Source organism: Orcinus orca, chromosome 14 (assembly GCF_937001465.1).
Source record: "Orcinus orca chromosome 14, mOrcOrc1.1, whole genome shotgun sequence".
NCBI lineage: Eukaryota > Metazoa > Chordata > Mammalia > Artiodactyla > Delphinidae > Orcinus > Orcinus orca.
Window position 1 is genome coordinate 53,478,100 of NC_064572.1, and position 26,070 is coordinate 53,504,169.

A 26,070-nucleotide genomic window follows, 5' to 3' on the forward strand; every position below is an offset into this window, starting at 1 on the left:
TAATGTGCCTCCAGTTGAGAAATTTCTGGTTTTCAAGTCATGATTAATCTGCCTCCAGTTGAGAAATTCCTGGTTGCAACACGTTCTGGGCTGTATCAAACAGACCATGCTCTATTGACAGCTGTCTCTGAAAGGAGCTGAAATCTATCTGAAGCTCCCAGGACTTGAAGACAGATGCCCGGAGACTTCAGAGATTGGGTAATGACTATTGATCTATTTGCAGAGTCTGTGAGACATGGAAAATATTTGGAGGTACAGAACTTTGTTTGTGAGGAACATCGTGTTTTGATAGCAAAACATAGCAAGAGTAGAATGTGACCACTCCAGATGGAGAAGATATACTGGAGAGTTTTCCAGGCATGTTAAGATGAGTTTTCCCTTTCAGAAAGCTGTAGCAGTTAACAAAGCAGACGTTGCTATTTTTGAATCTCAGTGAGAGGTGATATCACATATCGATACCTGGAAATACTAGTGAAAGATACTTTTAAGAATTTAAGAGATCTTTCTTTGGGATTGCATCTAGGACTTTGGGAAATAATATTTAAATAATGTTTTTAAAAATGTTTAGCGTTTTCAAAAAGCCCTTTATTGTCTCATTCCAATGGCCTTGAGCCTGAATATTCTTTCTTAGGAGCAAGGTCATCTGCAGGGAAATGTGGCAGGAATTGGCAGGAATCACTGTACTAAGTGATATGCCTGCTGATAGACCCTTATAATTTGTGAAGTACCTGCAGTTTCCTTCCCCCTGCTTCATAATGAATAGCCTTGCTGAGTGTTGTGTGAAAAAGTGGTTCATATTAATGTTGATGTTATTTAAGAGTACATGCTCTTCCAGTCCTCATAATTGCAGACCTGCATTCAAGTCTAGGGAGATGAGGATGAGCCAACCTGATGGACTAATTTCCCCCGGCCAAGACGTTGAGAGATCAAATGATTGTCCTTTAATTCTATATATCAAAGTCAAAAGGTTGTTATTTTTTGTTTGGTTGCTTTTACAATACACTTATTCTTTTTTTTATTATTATTATTTAAAAATTTTTTTTTTTTTTTTTTGTGGTACGTGGGCCTCTCACTGTTGTGGCCTCTCCCGCTGAGGAGCACAGGCTCCGGACACGTAGGCTCAGCGGCCATGGCTCACGGGTCTAGCTGCTCTGCGGCATATGGGATCCTCCCGGACCGGGGCACGAACCCATGTCCCCTGCATCGGCAGGCGGACTCTCAACCACTGCGCCACCAGAGAAGCCCTTTTTTTTTTTTTAATACTTATTCTTTATTTTCTGTTTCCAGAATTAAGAAAGAAGTTGTCGCCAGATTTTCCTCATGTCTGAAAAAGATATATAATCACATATATCAAATATATAGTCATTTTAGCACACAACACTTCAGGCAGGAAATATGATAGTGTGGAATTAAATTTGGGGATAGGAATATGATATTAAAGGAGTCATTTTACTATAAAGCAGCTTGCTTTAATATTTCTTCATTGGCCTATCTTACGTCTAAAAAAAATTGAAGGAAATTTTATTTCCTCCACAGCTTTTCTTTTGCTATTTATTTTATATTAAAATTTTTAACGCAGCAATCTTTCAGAGGCTATTTTGCCAAGCAGAACAAATGCTTCTTCCTTAATATTGTAGAAGAGCCATGAAAATTAGTGCCTTCTAGATATTTGCTATTTATTTTTCTTTTCTCTTTTGTGTCTGTTCTTCCCCATTCACCCTGGTACTCCTTTGTCTTCTGATGCCTCTGGGCTTGGAGCACAGAGCAATAGCTCTGGGCTCTAAAAAGTCTCTCAGTGCTATTTGAAGATCCTATCACAGCTGCCTACTCCTTCTTCCTTTGACACAAAAATACTTAATCCTCAAATCTGAAATTTTCAGGCCTGGACATCTGATTGTGCAATCATTTCCTTTCTTTCACTTGTTCATAGCCTCATTAATCTTCCTGATTCATTAACTCCTTCACTCTGTGGGTGGGGGAATTCAGAAAACAGAGAAGTAATTTAAATCTAGATTCTGATTAACTTTGCTACCAATAGTTGTGTAACCTTGTGAGTCACTATACTTTGGTAACAGATGAGAATATCAGAGTTTTGTGAAGGATGCTGAGGTAAGGGCAAGACAGAATCTAAATGTTTGTAAACACCCTAATCAGTTTTAGATTAAAAGTGTCAGCTAGAAAGAGAAATTGTGTCAGAGGCCAAGATATTTTAAATGACAGACAGCAGGCTTCTGGCAAACCCAGTTATTTGTGTCACTGACAAAAATCTCATTATTAAGAAAAACTATGAGGAACTGCCAAAATGGTTATAACAAGGTGGAAATACTAAAACTTGTGGACTTTGCCCCATAAGCATCTAGAACCTTTATTCAGAGTTCACTGCATTTAAATTTACAGCTAATTATTTCTAAGTATTCTTATTTAGTGTAAGTATATTATTATATTTTATATCATAAATATTCACTATAATAAATATTTTAGTATATTTTTATTGTGAGAATAATTCAAACTAATAAAGTCATTGAGGAAAATATGTAACCAAGAAGTAAATTAGTAGAAGAAGGAAAATTGTTATTCCTACTATTTGGATATAACCATTATCATTTTGCAGTAATTCTTCCAGAGTTTCTGAAGATCATACTTTTTTGATTTGCTTATTTGTTTGAGATATTCAAAAAATAAAATTGTAGTTGCTTAAAATTTGGTTTTACTACTATAGGCCCAAACAAATTTTGCAAAACTCTATAAATGTTTACATATTTTTAGGCTGACGTATGAAAAATTTTTATCATAATTCTAAATAGTTTCAAAGAATGTACTTTAAGGTACCTCACAAATATTGCCAGTTTAAATTGAAATTGTTATACAATTTAAAAAATATATTCAATAGAGTAGTTTTTTAATATCCAAGATTATCCATTGAAAAAATATTTTAATTAATGGATTAAAATTTTATATCTTTTGCTTTCTTATTGAATTCATATTTCCATTCCACTTTTTTCTTACAGGTGTTTTATATATTTCCGTAAATATATATTCTAGTGTCATTTATTTATATGCTTAAAAAGTCTTTTATTGATCAATTGATCTTTCTTCTCTGGAACTAAAAAGTGGATATACATTAAAATTTAAATTGTTTTCACTTCTTATAAGGTTGCATTTTTCTTTTAATTTTTTAATGATTTGTCTTTGTAATTTTTATTAGAATACAGTTGGTCAAAGGATCATAAATATATTAAAAGTTCAATGAATAATTATTAAGCATTAAAATCAAATTTTAGTAGCAATGAATCTCTTAATGACATGAATGAAACATTTCCTTTTAATTCATACACCCAATGACAATTATTATTTATTCACAGATGACACAAAATTTAGAATCAATTCTTTTCCATTTATTTGACAGATGTAAATTGCTGAAAAACCATGTTTACCTAATGCCATTCAGCTCTGAACTTTTCGAAGCTCTGTATCACAAATCACAGTGATGCATCTGCAAAAACAATTTTTAATGATTTACCTCCTAACAACTCAAGTAGATCTTTTTTCAGTGTTTTGAAAGCAAAGAATTAGAAACTACAAGATTTGCAGAGATAGTTGCTTTTGAAAAAGGATTGATACTTGATTAAACTCTCCTTTTCCCAATACCCATGTCAATATTGTGAAGTGTTCCTTTGTGAGGGGCCTCGGAATTTTTTACAACCTGGGACAATTCACCATAGTTAAGATTCAAAAGAGGAGAGAGCTTCACCTTACCTTTGTAAAGTAGTTAGAAAACGAGAACCTCCTTGAAGTTAGAAATCTCGGGCCATATGAATTTTAGGAGAGAATATATATGAGAGTAAAAGATCTAGAATTTGATTTTTTAAAAACTAGTTATGTGTGTATGTATTTGTGGAAAGTCTTTGCATACCCTAGCATGAAGACTAACCCTTCCTCCAAACAATAATTTTTTTCCCCATTTAACATACTATTACAAGTTTGTTTTCATGTTATTATATAGTCTTCATATACATTTTAATGGCTTTATCTACAAAAGTTAATTAACATAGTTTATTTAAGCAACACTTTATAACTAAAAATCTGTTTTTAATTTTTTATGATAAATAACAAGCATTAAAGTAATTTTATACAAAGGGCTCTCCTCCACATTCAAACTGAGAATTTATCCTCTTAGTATAAACTTATTGAGCAGAACCTCTGGGACATAAGATAAGGATGTTCTTAAAAACTCTGTAAATATAACAACACTGTTCTTAGTATTTTGGTGTTTTTTTTTTCTTAATTGTAACAATTTCTTCCTTAAATATTTTTAAAATAAATTTATTTATTTATTTTTGGCTGTGTTGGGTCTTTGTTGCTGCCTGCAGGCTTTCTCTAGTTGCGGCGAGCAGGGGCTACTCTTCCTTGTGGTGTGTGGGCTTCTCATTGCAGTGGCTTCTCTTGTTGCAGAGCATGGGCTCTAGGTGCATGGGCTTCAGTAGTTGTGGCACGTGGGCTCAGTAGTTGTGGCTTGTGGGGTCTAGAGTGCAGGCTTAGTAGTTGTGGCACACGGGCTTAGTTGCTCCGTGACATGTGGGATCTTCCGGACCAGGGCTCGAACCCGTGTCCACTGCATTGGCAGGAGGTTTCTTAAGCACCACGCCACCAGGGAAGTCCTTTTAATTCACTTTCATCACAGTGTATAATGAATAGAAAAAGAAATAAATATCAAACTAGAATTTCCCAAGTGTATTCTTTGGAAAATATGGGTCAAGTTATGTTTAATTGGTGTTATTCAAATGATAAAATTCTAAGAGCAAATAAAACTATGGAAAAGTAAATTAAATAAGTTAAACAGAGTCTTGATTGCAGGACCATATTGAGCCTTAATTATGATATTGTAATTTAAGACTCTCCAAGCAAGTCATGTATATAGCTTGTATATATACATATATATAGTCTAAAAAACATATATTTATGTCTAAATATTGTAATGTATGTTTTCCATGAGTTCTTTTTACAAATAGCATCTTATGAGAGTCATGTTTTATAGGAAAGCAATGTGAAATGCTTTAGAGTAATAAAGCAATATAGTCTGTGTAGATTATATATATAGATATATATATAAACCTATAATAAATAAATCTATATTGATTTAGTCTGGGTTCTTGAAGATAAGGGTCTCCTCTTTAAGGACTAAAAGTCCCCTGGAATTTACGACGTCTTCTCTCTTCTTAGTCAAACATCCATATATACATTAGTGTGAATCAGCAGGAGGTCAATGTAGGATGCATTCATCAGGAAGCTATCCTAGAAACAGGTCAAAGAGATTAGAGGATTGTTGGAGTATCATTAAGTAGAAGTGCCGGAATCAGGTGGATTTACCCAACAATGATAATAAATATTGTGAGGCTCGGATCAGGCAGAGCAGGTAAACATGTTACAGAGTCCAAGCTCACTGCTCGCCACACGACAGGCCAATAAATCGGGAGCCAAGGTATTGAGGCAAGGAACAGCGACTTTATTCAGAAAGCCAGGCATCTGAGAAGATGGTAGACTAGAGTCCTAGAGAACCATCTTACCAGGGTCTGGATGCTAGCTTCTTTTATAGAACAGAGATGGGGGAGGTGAGCAGGTAAAGTAAAAAGGCCATAAGTCTTGCATAATATCTCCTGGTTTCACCAGACTCAGGGAGGGGATGTGTTAATTTCTTCTTTCCTGCAGCCATTCACAGGTGGGCAGGGTCAGGATGTTTCCCTGTGAGGTGAACAAAGGTAGTTTAGTTTAACATTCAGGCAGAGGGGGCAGGGTTCCCTGAGACAGGTCATTATGCATGCTTATAGCTATAGACAACATCCTTTCAGTGATTACAGTAACTTGCAACAAAAGCAACAGAAAGCAAAGGTTAAAGTAAAAGAAACAGATCCAACATGGAGTCAGATTTGTTCTTCCCTATTACAAACACACGCCTAGAAAGCACAGGTAAGCACAGCCCTGGTGAGAAGTGCTTGAACAAAGCCTGTTTGGTTAGAACATGCTACTCTTTAGAAAATATAACACAGAGACACCTCTTGCCTGGGTGTGTCACCTTTCCACACCCAGATCCATTACACAGAAGAACAAAACAAAGGTAGCTGAATGGGCTTTATGTCATGGCTGCAAAATACAAAGTGTCATGACTAGTACACATTCTTGTTCCATCGCTGGGGACTAGACTTCAGCTCTTCCTATAAGCAGCACACAGCCCTCCTCCCTGCATCATTACAAACCACACAAGCTCTCCAGCCTGCCCTTCGAGGGTCAGATCTGCTCTAACTCAGGGGTCCCAGGGTCACTTGCCAATGATTGTAACCCAGAGGCCTCAAGTATCAATCACTCAACAGATGTTGGAGCATCTAAATTGTAAATGTCTTGAGAGAAAAGACTAATTTTTTTAAATTGCCCTACTACCTTCCTGTAATATACAGACCTGAACTAAGGTATTAATCAGCTCTCGCTGTCAAAAAGAGAGTAGCAATGCAGTGGGGTAAAATGAAAGCAGGCAAGAAAGATATGATACAAAATAGTGAGTCAATTTGGGATAGTCTTTAAGATTAAATGATGTACTCATTCTCTCTTTCATCCATCTGTCTATTTGGCAAACATTTATAGGAAGTGTCGACTAAAAGATATATACACAACCTAAAAGTTGAGAGTTATGTTTTATTGAGTGGGCATACTGAGGACTTCAAGCCCAGGAGGCAGCATATCAAGTAACCCTGAGAAAACTGCTCCTAGGAGGCAAGGGGGGAGGTAGGATATATAGGAGTTTTGCAACAAAGAGCAGGTAGTAGGAACAAAAGAAACTGTTAATGAAAGAAAACTAGACCTCTCAAGTTAAGGAATTTAGAACGTTTCTATTTATGGGAAGATGCAAGAGTCTGGACTCACTGAAATCATTCCTTTGATATGCACCTCAGCTATCTGGGGCCAGGATCCTGTGTTTTCACATGCTGAGTTTCCTCAGGGCTCACTTTTGGAGTGGCTGCAGTCTGATGCCTGCTAGATGGCAGGTATTCTTTGTTTCCTTCCTGAGTTCCCTCAGGACTCACCTGCTTGCCATTGAAGGGCTGCAGTCGCTGATGACTGTGACATCCTTTGTTTACTGATATGGCAGGCAATAATACTTCATTTCTCAAAACCTTCATGCTGGGTCTCAGAGAGACAAAAGTGAGAATGAAACATTTTCTCCTCTCAAGGAATCCAGTCAGTCTGTCTTTCACAGGTTGGGAATGCACATGAATCCCTTGAAATGAGGGTTTAAAATGCAGATCCCTGGCCACACCCCCATAGATGCTCATCCGGTTTGGCTGGGGTGGGTTCTAAAAGTCTATATTGATTTTAATGGTGATTATGATCGCTGTGGTGTATAGGCCACAGGTAACACTAACCAGGTGCTTAGCAGAGAACCCTAGTATGTCTATTCTGAATGGACTGAGTGGTTAAGAGCATGACGATTCAGAGCATTTCCTTTAGAGTCAGACAACCTGAGTTCAGATCCTGCCTCCATCACTACCTCTTTGACCTCAGGCAAATGACTTGAACTCAAGACCAGGTTTCATTGGAAATAAAATTGGAATGATATTTCTTATCCCTTGGGATTATTTTGAGAATAAAATGAGATAATCACAATCATGTCTGATACTTTACTTGGCACATAATAGGTGCTCAAAACAAGTTGTAATAGTAACAATAATTATTGTGGTGGTATTATTATCACTACCATATTATAATAGAGTTTCACCAGAATTTGGCTATATTAATCAATATTAGTTATATATAAATATATTACATTAATATAAAATTACATATGTACTACCTAATTCATATATAGTTAATCATATTAATTATGGTATAAATTAATTATGTTAATACATATAGTCAACAGAGATTATGATAAATCCAAGAGAGGAGCTCATGGAATTTTCTGTAACAGAATAGTGAAAGCATAGTCTGAAAAATCCTTCCATTTCCTACAGGGTGAGATTTGCCATCTCTCTTATATGTTAATTTGATATAAAAATCTATTCAAAATGTAGAATTGGAGCAATTTGACAAAGAAAGAGAAAAGAAAAAAAGGAAGTAGGGGAAGTGGTGTTGAAAGCACAGAGAAGAGAGAGAAGTGACTATTCTGCTTTACAGAACCCCACAGTAGACATTAAGCGCTTCGTATCTGTGAGCTCCACATAGAAAATATTCAGAAAAATAATTTCAGAAAGTTCCAAAAAGCAAAACTTGAATTTTCCATGTGTTACAACTATTTACATAGCATTTACACTATATTTACAACCATTTATATAGCATTTACATTGCATTATAATACTTACATATTATAAGTAATAAAGAGATAATTTAAAATATCAGGAGGATGTGGATAGGTTATATGCAAATACTATGACAATTACATAAGGGACTTGAGCATCTGTGGATTTTGGTTTCCATGGGGGAGGAAAGTGGGGGAGTTCTGGAACTGATCTCACCCGGATACCAAGAGAAGACTACGTATATACACAATTCTTATTTGCCTGGCCTAAGCAAACGCATAATCCTGTCATAAGGGCATTTGCTTTGGAGCTAAACTTACTTTGGCTTAAATTTTGTCTTTATCTCTTTCTAGAGGAAAATAAAACAGATTAGCAGATAGCGTGTTTTCTAACATAATTTGAAGATCTTCATTTTATATAGTAGTTAATGGGAAGTCTCCTGCAAAATGTCCCCCTCTGTTACTTTTGCAGTTGTTTGTTTTTTTTTTGTTTGTTTGTTTGTTTTTAACATCTTTATTGGGGTATAATTGCTCTACAATGGTGTGCTAGCTTCTGCCTTACAACAAAGTAGTTGTTTGTTTTTAAACTGAAGTAGTTTCAAAGCCAAATGAGGAAAAAAAAAAAAGCCAAATGAGGAATACATGTCATCTTTTTCCCCCCATAATTTTCACAATTTTCTATTTGAAAAATAACTTCCTTCTTATGATAAATAAATACTGGATATAGAAAATTAGAAAGTATGGAGAATTCTTTAAAAATGAGAAAATAATCACCCAAATAGTTACCACCTAGATATAACCATAATTAAAATTTGATGCTTAGTCCTTTTTTTTCTCGTTATATTTTGTTATCAAAATGTATGTACAAGTGACATTGTTTTGCCCTTAATATTATATGATAGGAATTCACATATCACACAAAAACATAATACTTGGTGGCTGAATAATTCCTTTCTTCTTTCCCCATAATTTATTTTATCAATGTCTTATTTTGGCAAATTTCCCTATGTTAAGATAGACAATAAGGGATAATTTTATAAATGATGCTTGTATATATATTTTTTTCTTTTGGATAGACTTTTGGAAATAGAATTATACTGAGTGAGGGGTATAAATATTTTAAAATTCACAATGCATGTTAATAAATCTCTTTCCATTAAGGTTGTGCCAATGCTCACTCCCACCATCAGAAGAGTACTAATTTATCTGATAACTAGAGATACTAAAGGTGCTTTGATTAATACATTTGCCATTACATTTTTCTGTGAATTATAAATCTCCTTTTGTTTGATTATCTATTGGAGATTTAATTGATGTTGGTTTCTTCATTTCTTCTTTCCTCGTTTTCTTCTTTCATTTTTTTCTTACTAAAAATTCACCATTTCAGATTTTTCATGGGATGAGTCTTGAATAATTAAGTATATTACTTGTTAAGACACAACCTAGAAACATCTTTCTACTCCCTCTCTCAGTAGTGTTATAGAAAGATTACACTGAGTTTCACTTGTAGAATTCTCTTTGATGACAAATATATTAATATTTCCTTTCCCAGGCAGATTCCAAATGTGGCAGCTTTTAACAGCAACATGCTGGATGCTTCTTCTTGGACCTATATATGGTAGTCAAAATGAAGGAAGCTCAACAAATCCGGAAGCTAATATGAATATTGTAAGTCACTCATTAAGGAAAAAAACTAAGAGAAGGAATTATTAAGCTATTGTCATTTTAGATGCAATTGGTATGCCTGTCTAGTTTTTAAAAATTCTAAACTGATTAAATCTGTGTTTCCTCCCTTGTCCCTTGGCATAGCTAACTAACCAAAGAATTGAAAGACCTGACCCAAATTGGGGCAGTAATACTTCCTTTCCTGGTAGTTTGAACTACCATCTCATGGTGGTTTCCTGAAGAGAAGGTTCATGAGTTCCTACTGATGATCTCTACGGAGTATACTTGAGCTCTTCCGGAGGCTCTTTCTAGAGCAGTTCCTTTAATTTGTGAACTATATCCATGTACATTTTCAGTTTAGTAAGCCAGATTTGGTTTGGGTTGCTTATAAACAAAAGTGTCTTAACATGCAGGAATTCATACCAGAAGTGGACTGGAATAAAGTGAAACGGAACAGATCTAGGCAAAAAACAAAAACAAGACAAATGACAAATGTTTGCTAAATGCTTCATTCCAATGGAAATGTACAATTTCTTGTGTACGTTGTGCACCCTGAAGTCCTCACCCATACCCAAGTTTGTATTAGAACTTTAAGAATGGAACTGTCGATGCTTTTTAATTAGTGTCTCTTCTTGTTTCTCTCTCCAAAGTATCCAGCAGGTACTCCTAAGCTTCTACCACAGTACTGAGCTCACATTCCATGAAAATATTTTCCTCCTCCTTCCACATTCACAGACACTTTCTTCCTCCCTGGTCTGGCTGCTTTTTGGCTATTCTCTAATGATAAGAAGAATAATAAACATTTATAGAGCACTTACTGTGTGTATAATCATCACAACATATCTGTGAAGAGATACTATTATTATCTTTATTTTGCAGTTCAAGTAAATGAAGCACAAAGGAGTTAAGTAACTTGCCCAAAGCTGCACAGCTAATAAGAGGAAGAGCTGGAATTCAATGCCATACAGCTTGTCTCTAGAGTCTGGGCTCTCATAACCAGTGCTTTATATAGCTGCACAATATGTGCACACCTCTTGTGAGTGCCCGGCCTGGGAAAATGCATAATCCTATCATAAAAGCATATGCTTTGGTGCTAAACTAACTTTGACTTAAATTTTGTCTTTATCTCTTCCTAGTGTTCAGTCTTGGACAGATTATTATTCTCCCTGAAATTCAGTTTTCTCAACTATAAAATGGATATAATTCTATCTCAAAGACCTGTTATATGGATTAATAAAACAAGGGGTATTAACCATCTTCTATGTGGAAGATGACCAATAAACGGTAGTTCCCCTCTTCCTTGTATATCTGTGGATGAGGTATCTTCTGTTTTTACCCCTTTAGATCCACTCTCTAGTCTTTACACCTTTCTTTCTGCCCTGTAAGAACTAGGTCAGTTAAATTCCTTTGACCTTTGGTTTTCAGTTCAGTTCAGCCAATGGACATATTGAGCAGGAGATCAGAAGGTGGGAGAGGAGTGAGACCAGATGGTTTACTGCCCTGGTTCCGCCCATAAGGTCATCTTGGGCAAGTTGCCTCCCTCTGCTAAAGGTCACAGCCCCTCTCAATATGGTCCTCTTTACTTGACTTTCTCATTCAGGGTCTTGTAACCACTCTCTCCCATCTCCCTTCAGGTCTAAGGTTGATAACAACTCACTTGTTACTAGCCATAGGGTTCTGCACAATGCCGTATGGTTTCCTTCGTAAGATGAACATGCCATTTTCCATCAAACATTTGGAGAGTGAACTAGAGTGCATTAATAATACCAGGCCAAGAAAACCAGCATGTATGGAAACCCACCACCTTGCCTTACCCATGCCTTTGCATGCATCCTCCTTTTAAAACCCTCCTCAAGTTATCCTGATTTTCCTGCTACATTCTGTTCCGATACAGAGATGAACAGTAGGTTGTGACTTAAAGTACTATATTGAAATGTGGGTATAAAAATCAGGAGATTACATCATGAAGTATACCTTTCCGTTTCCTCTTTTTAGAGCCAGATTATTTCCTACTGGGGTTATCCTTATGAAAAATACGACATTGTGACAAAAGATGGTTATATCCTCGGAATTTACAGGATTCCTCATGGAAGAGCATGTCCAAGAACAGGTGGGATTTATTTCATTATGAAAGCAATAGTGCCTAAGGAGAGATTCCTGGATGCGACGATAGCAGCAGGGAAGCTTTTATTCTGAAATAGAGCCTATTCTCTTCCATAAGTGGAGGCAAATCATCACCACCACCTCTACTATTTCATTTGCGTAACACTTTGGAGTTTTTAAAGCATTTTCACATACACTATTTACTCTTTCCTTTCCTCCATCACTTTGTCCTCTTTCCAAACAAACACAGAAACAAAAGAAAACTTGGTCTTACTCTAGAGATACCACTTTCCAGGCTTAAAAACCAAAACTCTAGGGTCATTTTGGTACTTTTCTCTCCCACACTTCCTATACACAGCCAATAACCAAGACTTATCAATTTTGCCTTCCAAACTTCTCTCTAATCTGAAAACTCTCAGCTTCAATATTGCTCAAGTCCAGGCTTCAACTTCACCATTATCTTGTGCTCCAGCTACCACAACAACTTTCTCACTGGGATTATTTCATTTGTAATTAGTTCTCTATGCAAGTCACTGGGATTTTATTTTTTAAAGTAAATCTAACCCTATTAGTTCTATACTTCAGTGCAGTTAGAGCCATTTCTAGCTCCCTACCATATAGGTTGATACCTATAGAGAAGAGAGGAATCCACTTAGCAAGAACTGTTTGCTTTCTTCTCTCATTTCTTAGCTCCTTTTTTTCTCTGGAGAATTGTATCACGAAAATTTCCAGTATCAGAAGGGTTAGTTATTTAAAGAGACAATCTAGATTTTAAAAAAGAGAGAGAGGTGGTGCTGTTCACTTTATAGAACTGACCATCCCCTAAAATGACTCCATTACCTTTGGAAATACTCACAAGAACTTTGTTTCCACAAACTTTTATCTTATCAGTTCTGCCGGGTCGCTGCCAAAAGGCATGCGATGAAAGCTGTCTCTGCAATGAGAAGCTGCCTAAGGGCTCAGATTAGAAAGGGGCTATGGATCGTGACAGCTCTTTGGCTGTAATTTAGCAGAATTAGTAACACCTCTTCTTTCTCTTTTTCCTCAAAAGATGGATTAATGGATATAAACTTTATCCTCACTTCCAGACGGCGGAGGCTTTCTGAGAGGCCAATCTAGCCTACTCAATCTCAGGAAACTGGTCTAGCTCCAAAGGTGACCTAAGGGAAAGTCCTGGGGTACCAACACAGCATCACAGACCATTTATAAAAGACAGAAATATCCTAGTCACTTCTCTTTCTCTTCTCTGTGTTTTCAGCACCACTTCCCCGTTTCTTTCTTTTTTTCTCTTTCTTTAGTCAAATTGTTCCAATTCTACTTGTGAGTAGGATTTTTACGTCAAATTAACAATTTTACCTTGTGTAAATTTCACTTAAAACCTTGCATTTTGCTTTCTGACAATGCAAATTAACTAGCATAATGCCGGGCATTCAGGAAACATTCAATAAATGGCACTTTTATTGTCTTTGTTATTATCTTGGAAAAAGTTTAGTTTTGTCACCAGATGCTTTTTGAGAAATAAAATGTCCTTAATGTGAATAATTGTAGAGCAGATATTTATTGTGCTGGACAGAATTTTATGTATTTTAATTCTAATTTAATTCTTATAACTACACTATAAGATAGCAATTTTTATTATTCCCCATTACAAAATAAGTTAACTAAGGCACAAAGAGGTTAACATGTAGCAGAAGAGATTTTAAATCAGGGCAATCTGACTCCAATAGCTGTATAACAATACAATACACTGCACATAATTCCGATTTTGCAAAGAGAAAAACAAGACACAGAGAAGATAAATAACTTGCCCAGCTTCAGAAGTAGTTCAAAACCCTAGAACCTCGGCTTGCCTGGTGCCAAATTTCATCTCTTAACTTTCCTTCTGTATTGCAGGGAGTCAGGAAAAAGAATTTTCTTGTAAGCACTAAGGAAGTTCATATAAAAAACTCCTGTTACGGGGCTTCCCTGGTGGCGCAGTGGTTGAGAGTCCGCCTGCCGATGCAGGGGACACGGGTTCGTGCCCCGGTCCGGGAGGATCCCACATGCCGCGGAGCGGCTGGGCCCGTGAGCCATGGCCGCTGAGCCTGCGCGTCCAGAGCCTGTGCTCCACAACGGGAGAGGCCACAACAGTGAGAGGCCCGCGTACCGCAAAAAAAAAAAAAAAAAAAACCTCCTGTTACTTGTATTTTGCAGCTGCAAAGCCTGCTGTGTATCTGCAGCATGGCTTAATTGCATCTGCCAGTAACTGGATTTGCAACCTGCCCAACAACAGCTTGGCTTTCCTTCTGGCAGATGTTTGTTATGATGTATGGATGGGGAACAGCCGGGGAAACATCTGGTCCAGAAGACACGTGAAATTGTCAACCACATCACCAGAATACTGGGCCTTCAGGTAAGGGGACTACTACCAATGAATAAAGTGTGTACGTTGCTCATTTATATGGATGACTGCTCTTTGAATTTTCCCTTTCCGTCCAAATGCACACTATGGAATCTACAAGAAGGAAATGGACATTTCTTTTTCTACGCAGGTTTTCTTCACAAGCTCTGAAGAAATGCCCTTATTATTGCATCGAGAGTTGTTTTAAATACTCCACTTGGTGTGTGTGTATGTAAAGTATATACGCAAGAAAAAAAATCAAAATGTAAAGGTCAACTTTAGAAAGGTTAATTCCAGGACCATCATATTGTCAGTGGGCACCCCAGAAATTTACTTGGTACCCTTACTAAAGAGGAAAAATGAAACTGATCAAGAAATGGGACCAGAAACAAGGGTCTGGTTGAAAATCCTGGGAAACAGACATTCATGATAAGCCAAGATGAGCCAAGCCCTTTAGCATAGATGACACTCCAATTCACTGAGTAGTAAAGGAACTCTACCCTCCATAGGCTGGTGGTGCTGAAATCTGTCCCTGGAGCTGAGTTGCCAGCAGCCCCTGTGGACGCTGTCTTCCTTACAAGTTAGGCCAGCTGAGTCACAGAGGCAAACCCGGCACCTGTAGTGGAGCTAAGAACCATTCCTTGAAGGTCACTAAAGCTGTTTGTTCCTTGGCCTCATTCTGGGAAGCCAATTTGCATTCCCTAATTCCACACTCCAGGGCAGTTGTGTCATAGCACAATTGCAAATAACATCATGATTCCCTAGATGAGTGTTTTCCCAACTACATACAGGAAAGAAGCACCTGAAGCGCTTGATAAATATGCAGATGACCAGGCCTCTTCCCTGGACATTTTGATTCAGTCTGTGTGGGCTGAAGTCTGCAAGTCTCTTTGTTTTATTCTGTTTTTAAAATAAGCATTCCAGGTAACTTTTCTTTTCAAGGGAGTTTGGTAAATCTGCTATAGAATTAAGTGAAAAGCCTCTGGAGGCTTTTGCAAGTCAGATTTTTCTGATTTCAGTCTCTTAACAAAGTTATTCTTGCAATCAAGGTGATATCCTCAAAAGTTGCACAGACGCATGATATCACGTATTGATTCCGGTATTACATTTAACAAAAGCTAAACATCTAGGTCTGCAATGAATATGTTTAAGTATTGCAAGCCTAAAAATGAGATGGGTTTTTTTTCCAATGTTGTTCTTTTTCTTTGGCAGTTTGGATGAGATGGCTAAATATGACCTTCCAGCCACAATCAATTTTATCATAGAGAAAACTGGACAGGAGCGACTCTACTATGTGGGCCACTCCCAAGGCACCACCACTGGTGTGTTTGGGGCAGGTGTGATCTGAGAGTGTCAGGGGATCTTCTTCATATTCACCAAAGGGGTCAGGATTTCTTCCCTCTGTGCAGTCTCTAGCTTGGGGACTCTGAGCTAGGAAACAATCTTGTCTGGCTGGCTTCTAAAGAGGAAATAAATAAAGTGTGGATGACTTAGGGATTTTCCCCCCAGGACTAGATCTGGAGATTGATGGATAAGCCTGAAAGAGAAACAATTATTTATCTATTCATTTGTGTACCCAACAACACTTGACAGACACCAGGTTAGATACTGGGGAACAAAAGATAAATAAATATGGTATGTATCTTTCCCTTAAAGAGCTCACAGTCTAGTGAGGGACACTAAAAAAAAAGCAGAGAATTACAAATCTCAGTGATTATATGTCACAGCCAGTGCGACTTTTAGTCAGTTCCCAGTGGGTGCTGGGATAGGCTAGATGTGTGTGGGTGGGCTACGTTGGCAGTGCCATAAGGCACTCCATTCTCTTCACTGTTCTCTGTTCAGCTAGAGACCTTGACAATACCAACAGCATTTACACCAGTTATTTGAGAGCATTGTCATCCATATTTTACAAATGGCTGGACTTAGGAATCCTTTCTAATGGTGATAAAGCCAGTTAGAAAGTGTGTGTGTATATATATATATATATATATAATCTAACCTTCAAAAGAATTATTCTATAAGGATTCTATTTTCCATATTTATAGATAGAGAAAACTGAGACTTATACAGGGGAGGTTAAGTTGACCAAGTTTTCACATAGCTAGCAAATGGGAAGCCAAAATTATAGCCCAGTTTTGTCTGATACCAAAGACTATCGTCAAGCTAGAATGGCCCTTGGAGTTTACCTAGACATGCCCCACACTGTATGTTATTTTTTATTTTTATTTTTTGCGGTACGCGGGCCTCTCACTGTTGTGGCCTCTCCCGTTGCGGAGCAACAGGCTCTGGACGCGCAAGCTCAGCGGCCATGGCTCACGGGCCCAGCCGCTCCGCGGCATGTGGGATCTTCCCAGACCGGGGCATGAACCCGTGTCCCCTGCATCGGCAGGCGGACTCTCAACCACTGCGCCACCAGGGAAGCCCCCACACTGTATGTTTGAACCCTTTCTGCAACATTCTCTATAAGTAGATTTGCATCCTTCAGGGACAGGAAACTCACTTTATTCCGAATTAGCCAGTTCCACCTTCAGAAATTCAAAAATCCTTCCCTAAAAATGGTACTTACTCTGAGTTTCTTTGTTTTATTTTTTAAATAGAACTACTTTTACTATAATTTAAAGTGAATTAAGAATTGTTCTAAATCTATGAATTAGTATCTTCTTCCCTTTCAGCTTTCATAGCATTCTCTACTAATCCAGAGCTGGCCAAAAGGATTAAGATATTTTTTGCATTGGCTCCAGTCACCACTGTGAAATACACCCAAACTCCTATAAAAAAATTAACAACTCTTTCCAGAAAAGTAATCAAGGTATGTGACAACTTTCCCCCAAGTTTAAATCTGTAGTTACTAAAACTAGCCCTATTTCCATTGATTTCCAGAGAAGACAGCTTGAGACAAATAACATTTTACAAACATCTAGGAATGCTCGAGGTACACATGTAGGTTTACTGATGATGTACAATTTTGCCAACAGGGTTCAGGGTGCTCACTCTGCTGCCATTCTACCCTGCTGTCTTCATTTTTAACTTAGGGGCTTGTCTCTCATGTCATTCCTCAGTCACAGATACAGCAAGAGCTGATTTGATTGATTGATTGGTTTAATCTAGTAGGTTAAATTTCTCTCTGGTGCCCCCTAGTTTATCAAGGACAGTATAGTGTAGTGGTTGAGATCACAGCATGTGATTTTAGGGTGCCTGTGGGTAGAAATGAACTCAGGGTCTCCCTACTCCACTATTTTGCCTACTCCCCTCTGCACTAGTGCGTTTTAAATGTGACCTATTATCTACACAGCAGTTCTACTTAGTGCATATTAATTTTCTATTTTATAGTTGAAGAAATTCAAGATAATAGAAATTAAATTTATTTAATAGATTTTAATTAATTTCTATTCAATTAATTTCTATTAAATAATAGAAATTAAATACTTTCCTAAGGTATAAGAGACAGAGTCTAGAATCAAACCAAGGCAACCTGACTCCAAAGGCTTACCAATTTCCTACGGGGACTAGTTTTTTAGGGGAAGTCCCAAAAAACACTCCAAGTAAAAGATCTTGGGAAAAAGCTTGATGGTGTCTTAAATCGATCTTGCAGATGTTGTTTGGTGACAAGATGTTCTATCCTCACATATTTTTTGACCGATTCATTGCCACCAAGGTGTGTAACCAGAAGATATTTCATCATATTTGCAGCAACTTTCTATTTACTTGGAGTGGATTTGACCCAAAAAACTTAAACATGGTACGTGTAAGTAGTCAGATCCAGGAAAGCAATTGTTTTGTTGCACAGAGGTAAGGAGAGTTCATTCTACATTGCATGGAAACCACATTTCAAAGTCTCCTTTTTGTCTCCTGGAATGTAGCTAGCATGTTTACGGCTTCCAACCAAAGCTGAGAGTCCACCTGCTTTAATAGGAGGATTTGAGTAGTCTCTGCCGCTGAAAATTCTCACCAATTCTTGTTGTTGGACAAAGTGTCACCATTAAAGAGTCCTTCACTTAGGCTATGGTTTTGAAATTTATCTTGCTATGCCTGAGCCCTATCTCAGACCTACTGACGCAGAATTTCAGGGAGTGAGCCCAGCCATCTAATTTTTAACCAATTTTCTACTTTCATAGGTGATTTGGACATAGTCATTTTGTGAACGACTTATGTCTTTTATCCAAAGGGGTAAAGGAATGGCTCTTCAATAACAGCTACAGACTCACTGTTCAAGTGATATTGAGAGGGATAATTGTTGAGGTTCTTATCAAGTCCTTTCCAACTTAACTGAGAGCCTTTCCTTTCTTAGCTACCTCTAACTGACCCGAAGGGGTGGGAGGGAGAAAAAGACGAAGCTACTGTCCCCAGCTAGAGTGCAGACAGGTTTGAAACCAGGGGTGGGACAAAGTTGAAGTTGGTCTCCGTCTGTCTCACAGACTTCTGCCTAGACCCTTGCCTCCCTCAGTGGCTAGTGGTGATTAATATTTTCCTTGATTTCAAGCAAGATTTATAAAAGGCTGTTTATGCAAAGCATGCCTTAGCCACTGCCTTTCACATGACTTTCTTACTTTCTCAATTTACTAGGGAAACCATGCTTGCCTTTCACTTAGATGGAAGTGTACCATGTAGAGCTAAGGAAAAAGACCTTTAAGCAAACTCAATAGAGACAATTTCAAAAAACACCCTCTCAACATGGCCTAAGAGTTTGCTAAAGAAAGACTTCACAAAATGACATCCTAGAACATTCGTTGGATGCCCTCGTTGTACATTTATATAGTCAGATTGCCCATTTTCTCTCGCTGTTGTGGACTGGATTATAGAATATTACTGTGCCTGCAAGGATGTTTACTTTAGTGGAGCATAACCAGGGATACATAAGTAAAGTTTGTAGAGCTTTCAAAAATTACACATGTCTAGAACTCAACCCTAGAGATTTTGGTATTGTTTCATAGGTTTGCGTAGCTCATAAGTAGCTATATTTTTTAAAGCTCCAAGATCTTTCAGATACTCACTCTGGTGGAAAATAACTCTCTTGTATACTAAAGCAAACAAAATGCTGTTGGAAATATTTAAAAATTAAGATTTTTTTGATTCAAAAAGAAATCTAATCATTAATAGAGGTTTAAATACTGGATGGATTATGTCCCACAAACTGTCAAAGAGTCCTGCAGAACATTTACCAAATTTTTAAGAAGGCATGATAAAACATTCAGATCTGTTCTCAATCTTTCATGATGAACAACTTTCTGGGAATGTCCCTTAGGACTTGTCACAGGGTGAAGGAGAAGATCACTGGGGATTTTATCTCTTGACTGTCTATATTCTTAGACCTGTCTGAGGTGAGGCTGGAAAGAAAAGGTACATTACCTTTTGTCTTTGACCAGCAGGATGCCCTCTGTGGGCTTTACAAAGATACGCCCAGGACAGAAGTATGGAAATGAGGGAGAAAAAAGTTCTTAAAGATGGGCTTCTTCTTTGGTTAATATGTCTTTAGAGGGTATGGTACATGTTTATTCCTTGAGAGAGAGAGGAGAGAAAGAGAGAGAAAAAAATACTCAGATTTACTTGTGTTGTGATTATATGATTAGCCTTCAGGTAAGAATCTTTTTACTTTGCAGAGTCGCTTAGATGTTTATTTGTCACAAAGCCCTGCGGGAACATCTGTTCAGAATATGCTGCACTGGGCCCAGGTACGTGCTCCCTGTTCCTGATATGACACGCACATATCTCTGCAAGATCCCTGAGGAGCACTCCCAAGAGAGCTCGCTGCAGGGTTTTGCAGGTTCTGCTACTGTCCGGTGGATGTTTCTGGAATCAGCATCAACTCATGTTGATTTCCTTTACTCACGTCTATTCTCCATGTCCTCTGTATCTGGTGTTTGGGTTCCCAGGTATTCTGACTAAATTCTGACCTTTAGATTACTCTGAATTGCCTTTTTTAGGAAAAGCTTGTGTTTCCTCTTTTGCAAAATCATTAGCTCTAATAGAGCTTTATATAACATGATACAGGCTATTCCAAAAAGATCTGTTTATCCTCTAATTGGGATATGGGCGATTTCAGAGTGTGGAAATATTGCTTAATTCAGAGGAAATTAAATGTTAGAGAGGGATTAAAATAGATTGTTTCTGTTTTTACTCTCAGTTTAAGGGTTATGTTTTTTTTTGTTACTATATTACTCAATATTTGGCAAGTCAAATTCTGTTGGTATAGCTTTCTGAGCCAAGTATGTATGAGTGTGTGTATGGGGAGAAAGGTCTTCCCAAAGTTTTAATATTTAATTACACATTTTGAGTTTTAAATACTTTAAAACATTTAATAGGGATCTGAGATCCCTAGGAATTTGAATTTTAACCTACACCCTGATAAATTTGTTCCATGCTTTAAAGTTGAGAATCACTGCTATAGATAGTCTGAAATACTAGTTGAGGATTTCTGAAATTCTTTGAAGAGTTCCACCCCCAGAAGATAAGCCTTCAAGTTCCTACAGGAAGAAAGATATTCTGGACACAGAGCCTCCTACTGGTGAGGAAACAGGTAGACTCTGATAGGCATGCCTTTCCAGGAAATACAACTTCAATTTCACATTTATTGAGCACTTACTATGTGTCCTTGTTGTCCAAATATACGATTTAATTCTGTCTCATTCTTTCTTATGAATTCTCATAACAATCTTTCAATGAAGGCATTGATTTTCCCATTCTACAGATGTCATAACCAACCCCTTACACATCTCACAGCTGACTCTTCTTAAAGATATCTCTTCTCCTTTGACAGAAAGTTCTCTTCAGAATAGAAATAACTGGGCGTGGGGAGATAAAACACTTGGTCATAAGTTACGTAGAGAGCTAAGGCACAGATGATGATGATAGTGATGATGGTAGTAATATTAATAAAAAGAGTGATTTCTTGACCATTCCCAGGTGCTACATGCTTTTTATGCATTACCATATTTAATCTTCACAACCCTATAAGAAGAATGTTATTGTCATTTCCATTGCACAGATGAGACAATAGGTTTATAGAAGTTACATATCTTGCCTGGATCACAGACTTAATAATCCATTAAGCTTGGATTCAAACAAGGTCTGTTTGATGCTAGAACCCAAGTTCCTAACTGTACACTCTATTGCCTCTCATTGCTGAAAACCTACAGAATTTCAACAGCTGCAGACTACTGCCTCTGTCAATATAAATCACGATGGGAACCATTTCAAACACAAAATCAGAACGAAATCAATGTGAAAAAAAGTCTGAGATTCAAATTAAGGGGAAAAAAAAAATCCTTGGAGTAGTCTGAGAATAATTTAATGAAGTGCTTGAGGTAAAGGTAAAAATTATCTGTCTCCTCAATCCAACATGGGTAGCAAATAACAGAAAAAGGATCCCCTAGAAGTATTAATGCTTCTACTCTAATATCTGAAGTCTAAAATTTAAAATGAAAACAGGTTACATACGCTGTCTCAGACACTCAGTCCATGGCCAAATTACTGACAACATGGCGGGCTGCTTGGCTCTACAGACAGGAGACAGACAGACAGAGGCTATACCTCAGAAAGCCCTGAGGGTGTTCTTTGAGTGAGCATTCCTTTCAAAAGTAACAAAAAAGTTTAAGAATAAGGAATATAATCATAATATCCTAGACCATCTGACAAGAATGATACGGCATAAAGTTTTTAAATAATAATAGCAGTCATTTTTTAATGTAGCAAATGTATAGTTGGTGCCTTTTTAAAAAATATATATATATATATATAAATTCCTGAAGCCAGGATATTCAAGAATCATTCAATTTAGCATCTTTCAAACATTTTCTATGTATACAACATTGTAATATTTAAAGCCATCACTGCTTGAGGATTTTTGTTGGAAAAGTATAGAGGGGAAGAAAGGATTGTAAGTCAGTTCTGTGAATTAGTATCAATTTTTATCATTTTTATTATTTGACTTATTAAACTTTATTGACTTTTAGCTCATGTGCTAAAGAGTGGGACATTATGTCAAACCATTTTATAAATTTTTTGTTAACTGTCTTTAAATGTATGTTGTTTTCTTGCATCATTTTAACATGTTTATTATTTTTATCTTATTATAGGCTATTAATTCTGGTCAGTTCCAAGCTTTTGATTGGGGAAACCCTGATCAGAACATGAGGCACTTCCACCAGGTATAATATCAACAATAATCAAACAATTGCATACTGCAAGTGAATTTAAAAAATAGTATCTACTCATCAAGCACCTACTAGGCCCCATTCACTATGCCAGATATTTTGTATAGATCAGATGTTGTTTATTGGGTTCTTACCATGTGCCATAACATTATTTTTGATCCTCAGAATGACCTTCCAAGGTAAATATTATTGTCTCTATTCTTCCAGAAGCTCAGAGAGTTTTAGGTAAATTGTCAAAATTATTTAGCTTATAAAGAACCAGAATATGACACAGGAGTTCGTGGATCAAAAGTCCGTTCTTCTTCCACTACACTTATTCCTTTTCAAAAAATAGAAATTCTCAGCACTTAATTAAGACCATATTTTAAAGAAAGAATTAAAGATACATAATTTTGTTTCTGAAGCATATTCTCTGGCTTCTTAACTGTCTCTCATAAAATGAACTAACATTTTCCTAATAATTCTTTGGGATGTCATTTACTAGTCATTTTTTAAAAGTACATGAATTATTAGAGATATTCCAGACAGGAATATCACCTTTAAGGAGAAGCAGTCCTATCTGCCAGATAATGATATGTCAAAATATTTCTTGACATTATACATGAAGACTTTTGGAGCAAAAACTCTATATTAAAGCAAATAGGTGTTGTTGTTATTATTATTATTATTATTATTTTCAGTATGTAAGGAAATCCAATGATGGCTTTGGCCTCTTGCTGATAGACTGAGCTTAAATTAAACAAATAGTCATCAAAGATACATGGGTTTTTCAAATCAAGGATATGGACGGAAATTTGGAAACTTTTAAAAAATCAATTTCAGTGCCACCATAATAACTACAATAGTGAAAATGCATATCATGAAGCTTTTTTTTAACTGCAAACTCAAAGAAAATGGCAATATTTTCTCAATAGCTCTGGTAAAAAGTTCCCGAGAGAACTCTGACCCAATTTTAGTAATGTGCCCATTGCTCGTACAATTATACTGCGGCCAGAAGAATGAAGGACTAATTGACCAGGACTGATAACCCTGGACCACTCTGGAACTGGGGTTTTGGGATTTGTTGAATCAGCACAAGAAAGGTTGTGTTACCAGAAAGAAGGGAAACTTGCCAGGGGATTAGCATCATAGCCACTCTATTTCTCTGTAACGGGTTGGCTCCTTTTAAACATTATTTTCAAATGTCTTTTTTGTACATTAGTCTCAATGCCCCCTAAAGAGTCTTCTCAAGTGTTACTAACTCCACTGAGCCCCGATTTCTGCATATAAGAAGGGGTATTTATATTTATCCTATCCAATATTTTGTTTGAAATGGATACACTCTCAACCCAAGTGCTACTAGAAAGATGGTCCCCCATAGAAATGAGAGCCTCTCTTACTCTGGGATTCTTTTCTTTTTTCCCAAAAGTGAAAATCAGGAATATAATGATTGTCTTTTTTTAATCCACAATTCATATTATAGCACAAAAGTACTTTCAAGTATTTTTAACATGTTAATTTTATATATCATTAAGTATGTACTAATTGCACATTTTTAGCATTTGAAGAACTTGCTTAACAACTGACAGTTAACGTTACTTCTATAGTGTGGTTTTCTGTGAAAACTATTTTTCTCTCTCTTCAATTTTATTTAGCGTACACCTCCCCTATACAACGTTTCTAAGATGGAAGTTCCAACAGCAGTGTGGAGCGGTGGACAGGACCCTGTGGCTGATCTCAAAGATGTTGAGAATTTACTTCCTAAAATTACCAGGCTTATCTATTTCAAGTTGATTCCACACTACAATCATGTGGATTTTTACCTTGGACAGGATGCACCCTATGAAGTTTACCAAGACCTAATTAGATTGATGGAGGAATGTTTGCAAAATTAAATATATTTTCCTTTCCCTAAGGAAGCAGGTTTTTGTCATAAGAATGTGGAGCACAGACCCTAAGGTGACCCCTCCAATAATTTTCACCTCCCAGTGTCCATGAATTTGTGTAATCCTCTCCCCTTGAGTATGGGAGGGACCTGAGACTTGCTTCTAGACAAGAGAATTGGCAAAGGTGATGGGATGTCACCCACTGATTACACTCTATTATGTAAGAATCCATCTTAGCAGACTGGAGCAAGAGATTCTCCTTGTTGGCTTGAAAAGGCAAACAGATATGTTGAGGAAACCCACATGAGAAGGAACAGTGTGTGACTTCTAGGATCTGCAGGTGGCCTCCAGCTGATAACCTGCAAAACATTGGGACTCTCAGTCATACACCTATGAGAAAATTAATTCTGCCTAAAACCTGGATGAGCTTGGAAGCCCATTCTTTCCTAGTAAAGCCTCCAGTTGAGAAAGCAGCCTGTCTAACACCTGAATTGCAGCCTGGTGAGACCCTGAACAGAGGACCTAGCTATGCCATGCTTGGACTACTGACCCATGGAAAGTGAGATAATAAATATATGTTGTTTTAAACCACTAAATTTGTGGTAATTTGTTATCCACAATGGTAATAAACTACTACAATTATTATTAATAATAAATTATTATTAATATCATTATTATTATTGTACCTCTGGTTAGAAGCTTGAGAAACCCAGCTTCTTATTTACATTATTTCTCTGTGTCTTATTTCTCTTGTCCTGATGAACTTCCTTGAATATTTCTTGTTTTGCAGATCGCTAATGCTCCATTCTCTCAGTGTTTTGTCTAAGAGTCAATTTTGCATTTTCTTTCTTCCTTTCTTCCTTCCTTTCTTTCTTTCTTTCTTTCTTTTTCTTTCCTTCTTTCTTTCTTTCTTTCTTTCTTTCTTTCTTTCTTTCTTTCTTTCTTTCTTTCTTTCTTTCTTTCTTTCTTTCTTTCTTATTATTGTAGTAAGGACACAACGTGAGATTTACCCTCTTAATATATTTTTAAGTGGGTCCTCTACCCAGGGGTGCAGGCCTTGACTATACTGCATCTTCCCCCCTCCTTCTTGTCTTGTTCCTTTTTTATATCTTTATTTGTGGAAAATATTTTCTGGTAGTTTTCAGGTCATTATCATTGACAGTTGTTCTATAAATAGTTGTATTTTGGTGTGCCCGTGGGAAGAGTAGAGCTCAGGGTCTTCCTACTCGGCTATCTGGGTCACTCCCCCCTACAACATTGTATTTCTTAATCAGGTAGGGTTTTCTTGTTTTTATTCCTACATCTTAAAAATATTCTATCTTAATTTATAATTTATTTTCAGTAGGAGTCTCAAGGTACATCACCATCATTCTCACCAATCATATCAATTTAATACTTTTACTTTGATTTTGTATTTCATGTTCAGGAATCTGAACTAGCAGCTTCTAGAGGGGAGAACACTTTAACATGGAACCATTTTTCAGTTCCACTATAAGCCCACTTTGCACAGGACTTGGGGAGTCACAGTCTCCTTGGTGATAGGGTGTCTTTGTAATCCTTACCAGTCGTTAATATAAAAAAATTTACTCTGCACCTTTTGTGTGTTAGAGGCTGGAGATATCT

At 37.0% G+C, this 26,070-nt stretch overlaps 1 protein-coding gene and 1 long non-coding RNA gene across 6 annotated transcripts; one reads left to right on the forward strand and one right to left on the reverse strand.

Moving 5' to 3' along the window:
- The first annotated feature begins 68 nt into the window (after positions 1-68).
- On the forward strand, positions 69-25,043 carry LIPK (lipase family member K). Of its 5 annotated transcripts, XM_033404797.2 has the most exons (11): positions 69-191; positions 9,835-9,952; positions 11,945-12,059; positions 13,946-13,969; positions 14,345-14,444; positions 15,645-15,754; positions 17,105-17,241; positions 18,025-18,171; positions 20,030-20,101; positions 22,505-22,576; positions 24,217-25,043. In XM_033404797.2, exons 1-11 carry the CDS (start codon positions 175-177, stop codon positions 24,454-24,456), a joined length of 1,152 nt encoding a protein of 383 aa, XP_033260688.2. In that variant the 5' UTR covers positions 69-174; the 3' UTR covers positions 24,457-25,043. The 5 variants fall into 5 exon arrangements, with proteins under 5 accessions (XP_033260688.2, XP_049552549.1, XP_033260689.2 ...); XM_049696592.1 differs by lacking the exon at positions 13,946-13,969 and having other exon boundaries at positions 70-191; positions 14,246-14,444; XM_033404798.2 differs by lacking the exon at positions 13,946-13,969 and having other exon boundaries at positions 70-191.
- Positions 5,137-9,820, reverse strand: LOC125960953 (uncharacterized). Its single transcript, XR_007471152.1, has 2 exons — positions 7,074-9,820; positions 5,137-5,739 (listed from the first exon to the last, which is right to left on the reverse strand). It is a non-coding gene; the product is annotated as an uncharacterized LOC125960953 (long non-coding RNA).
- Positions 25,044-26,070: the final 1,027 nt, after the last annotated feature.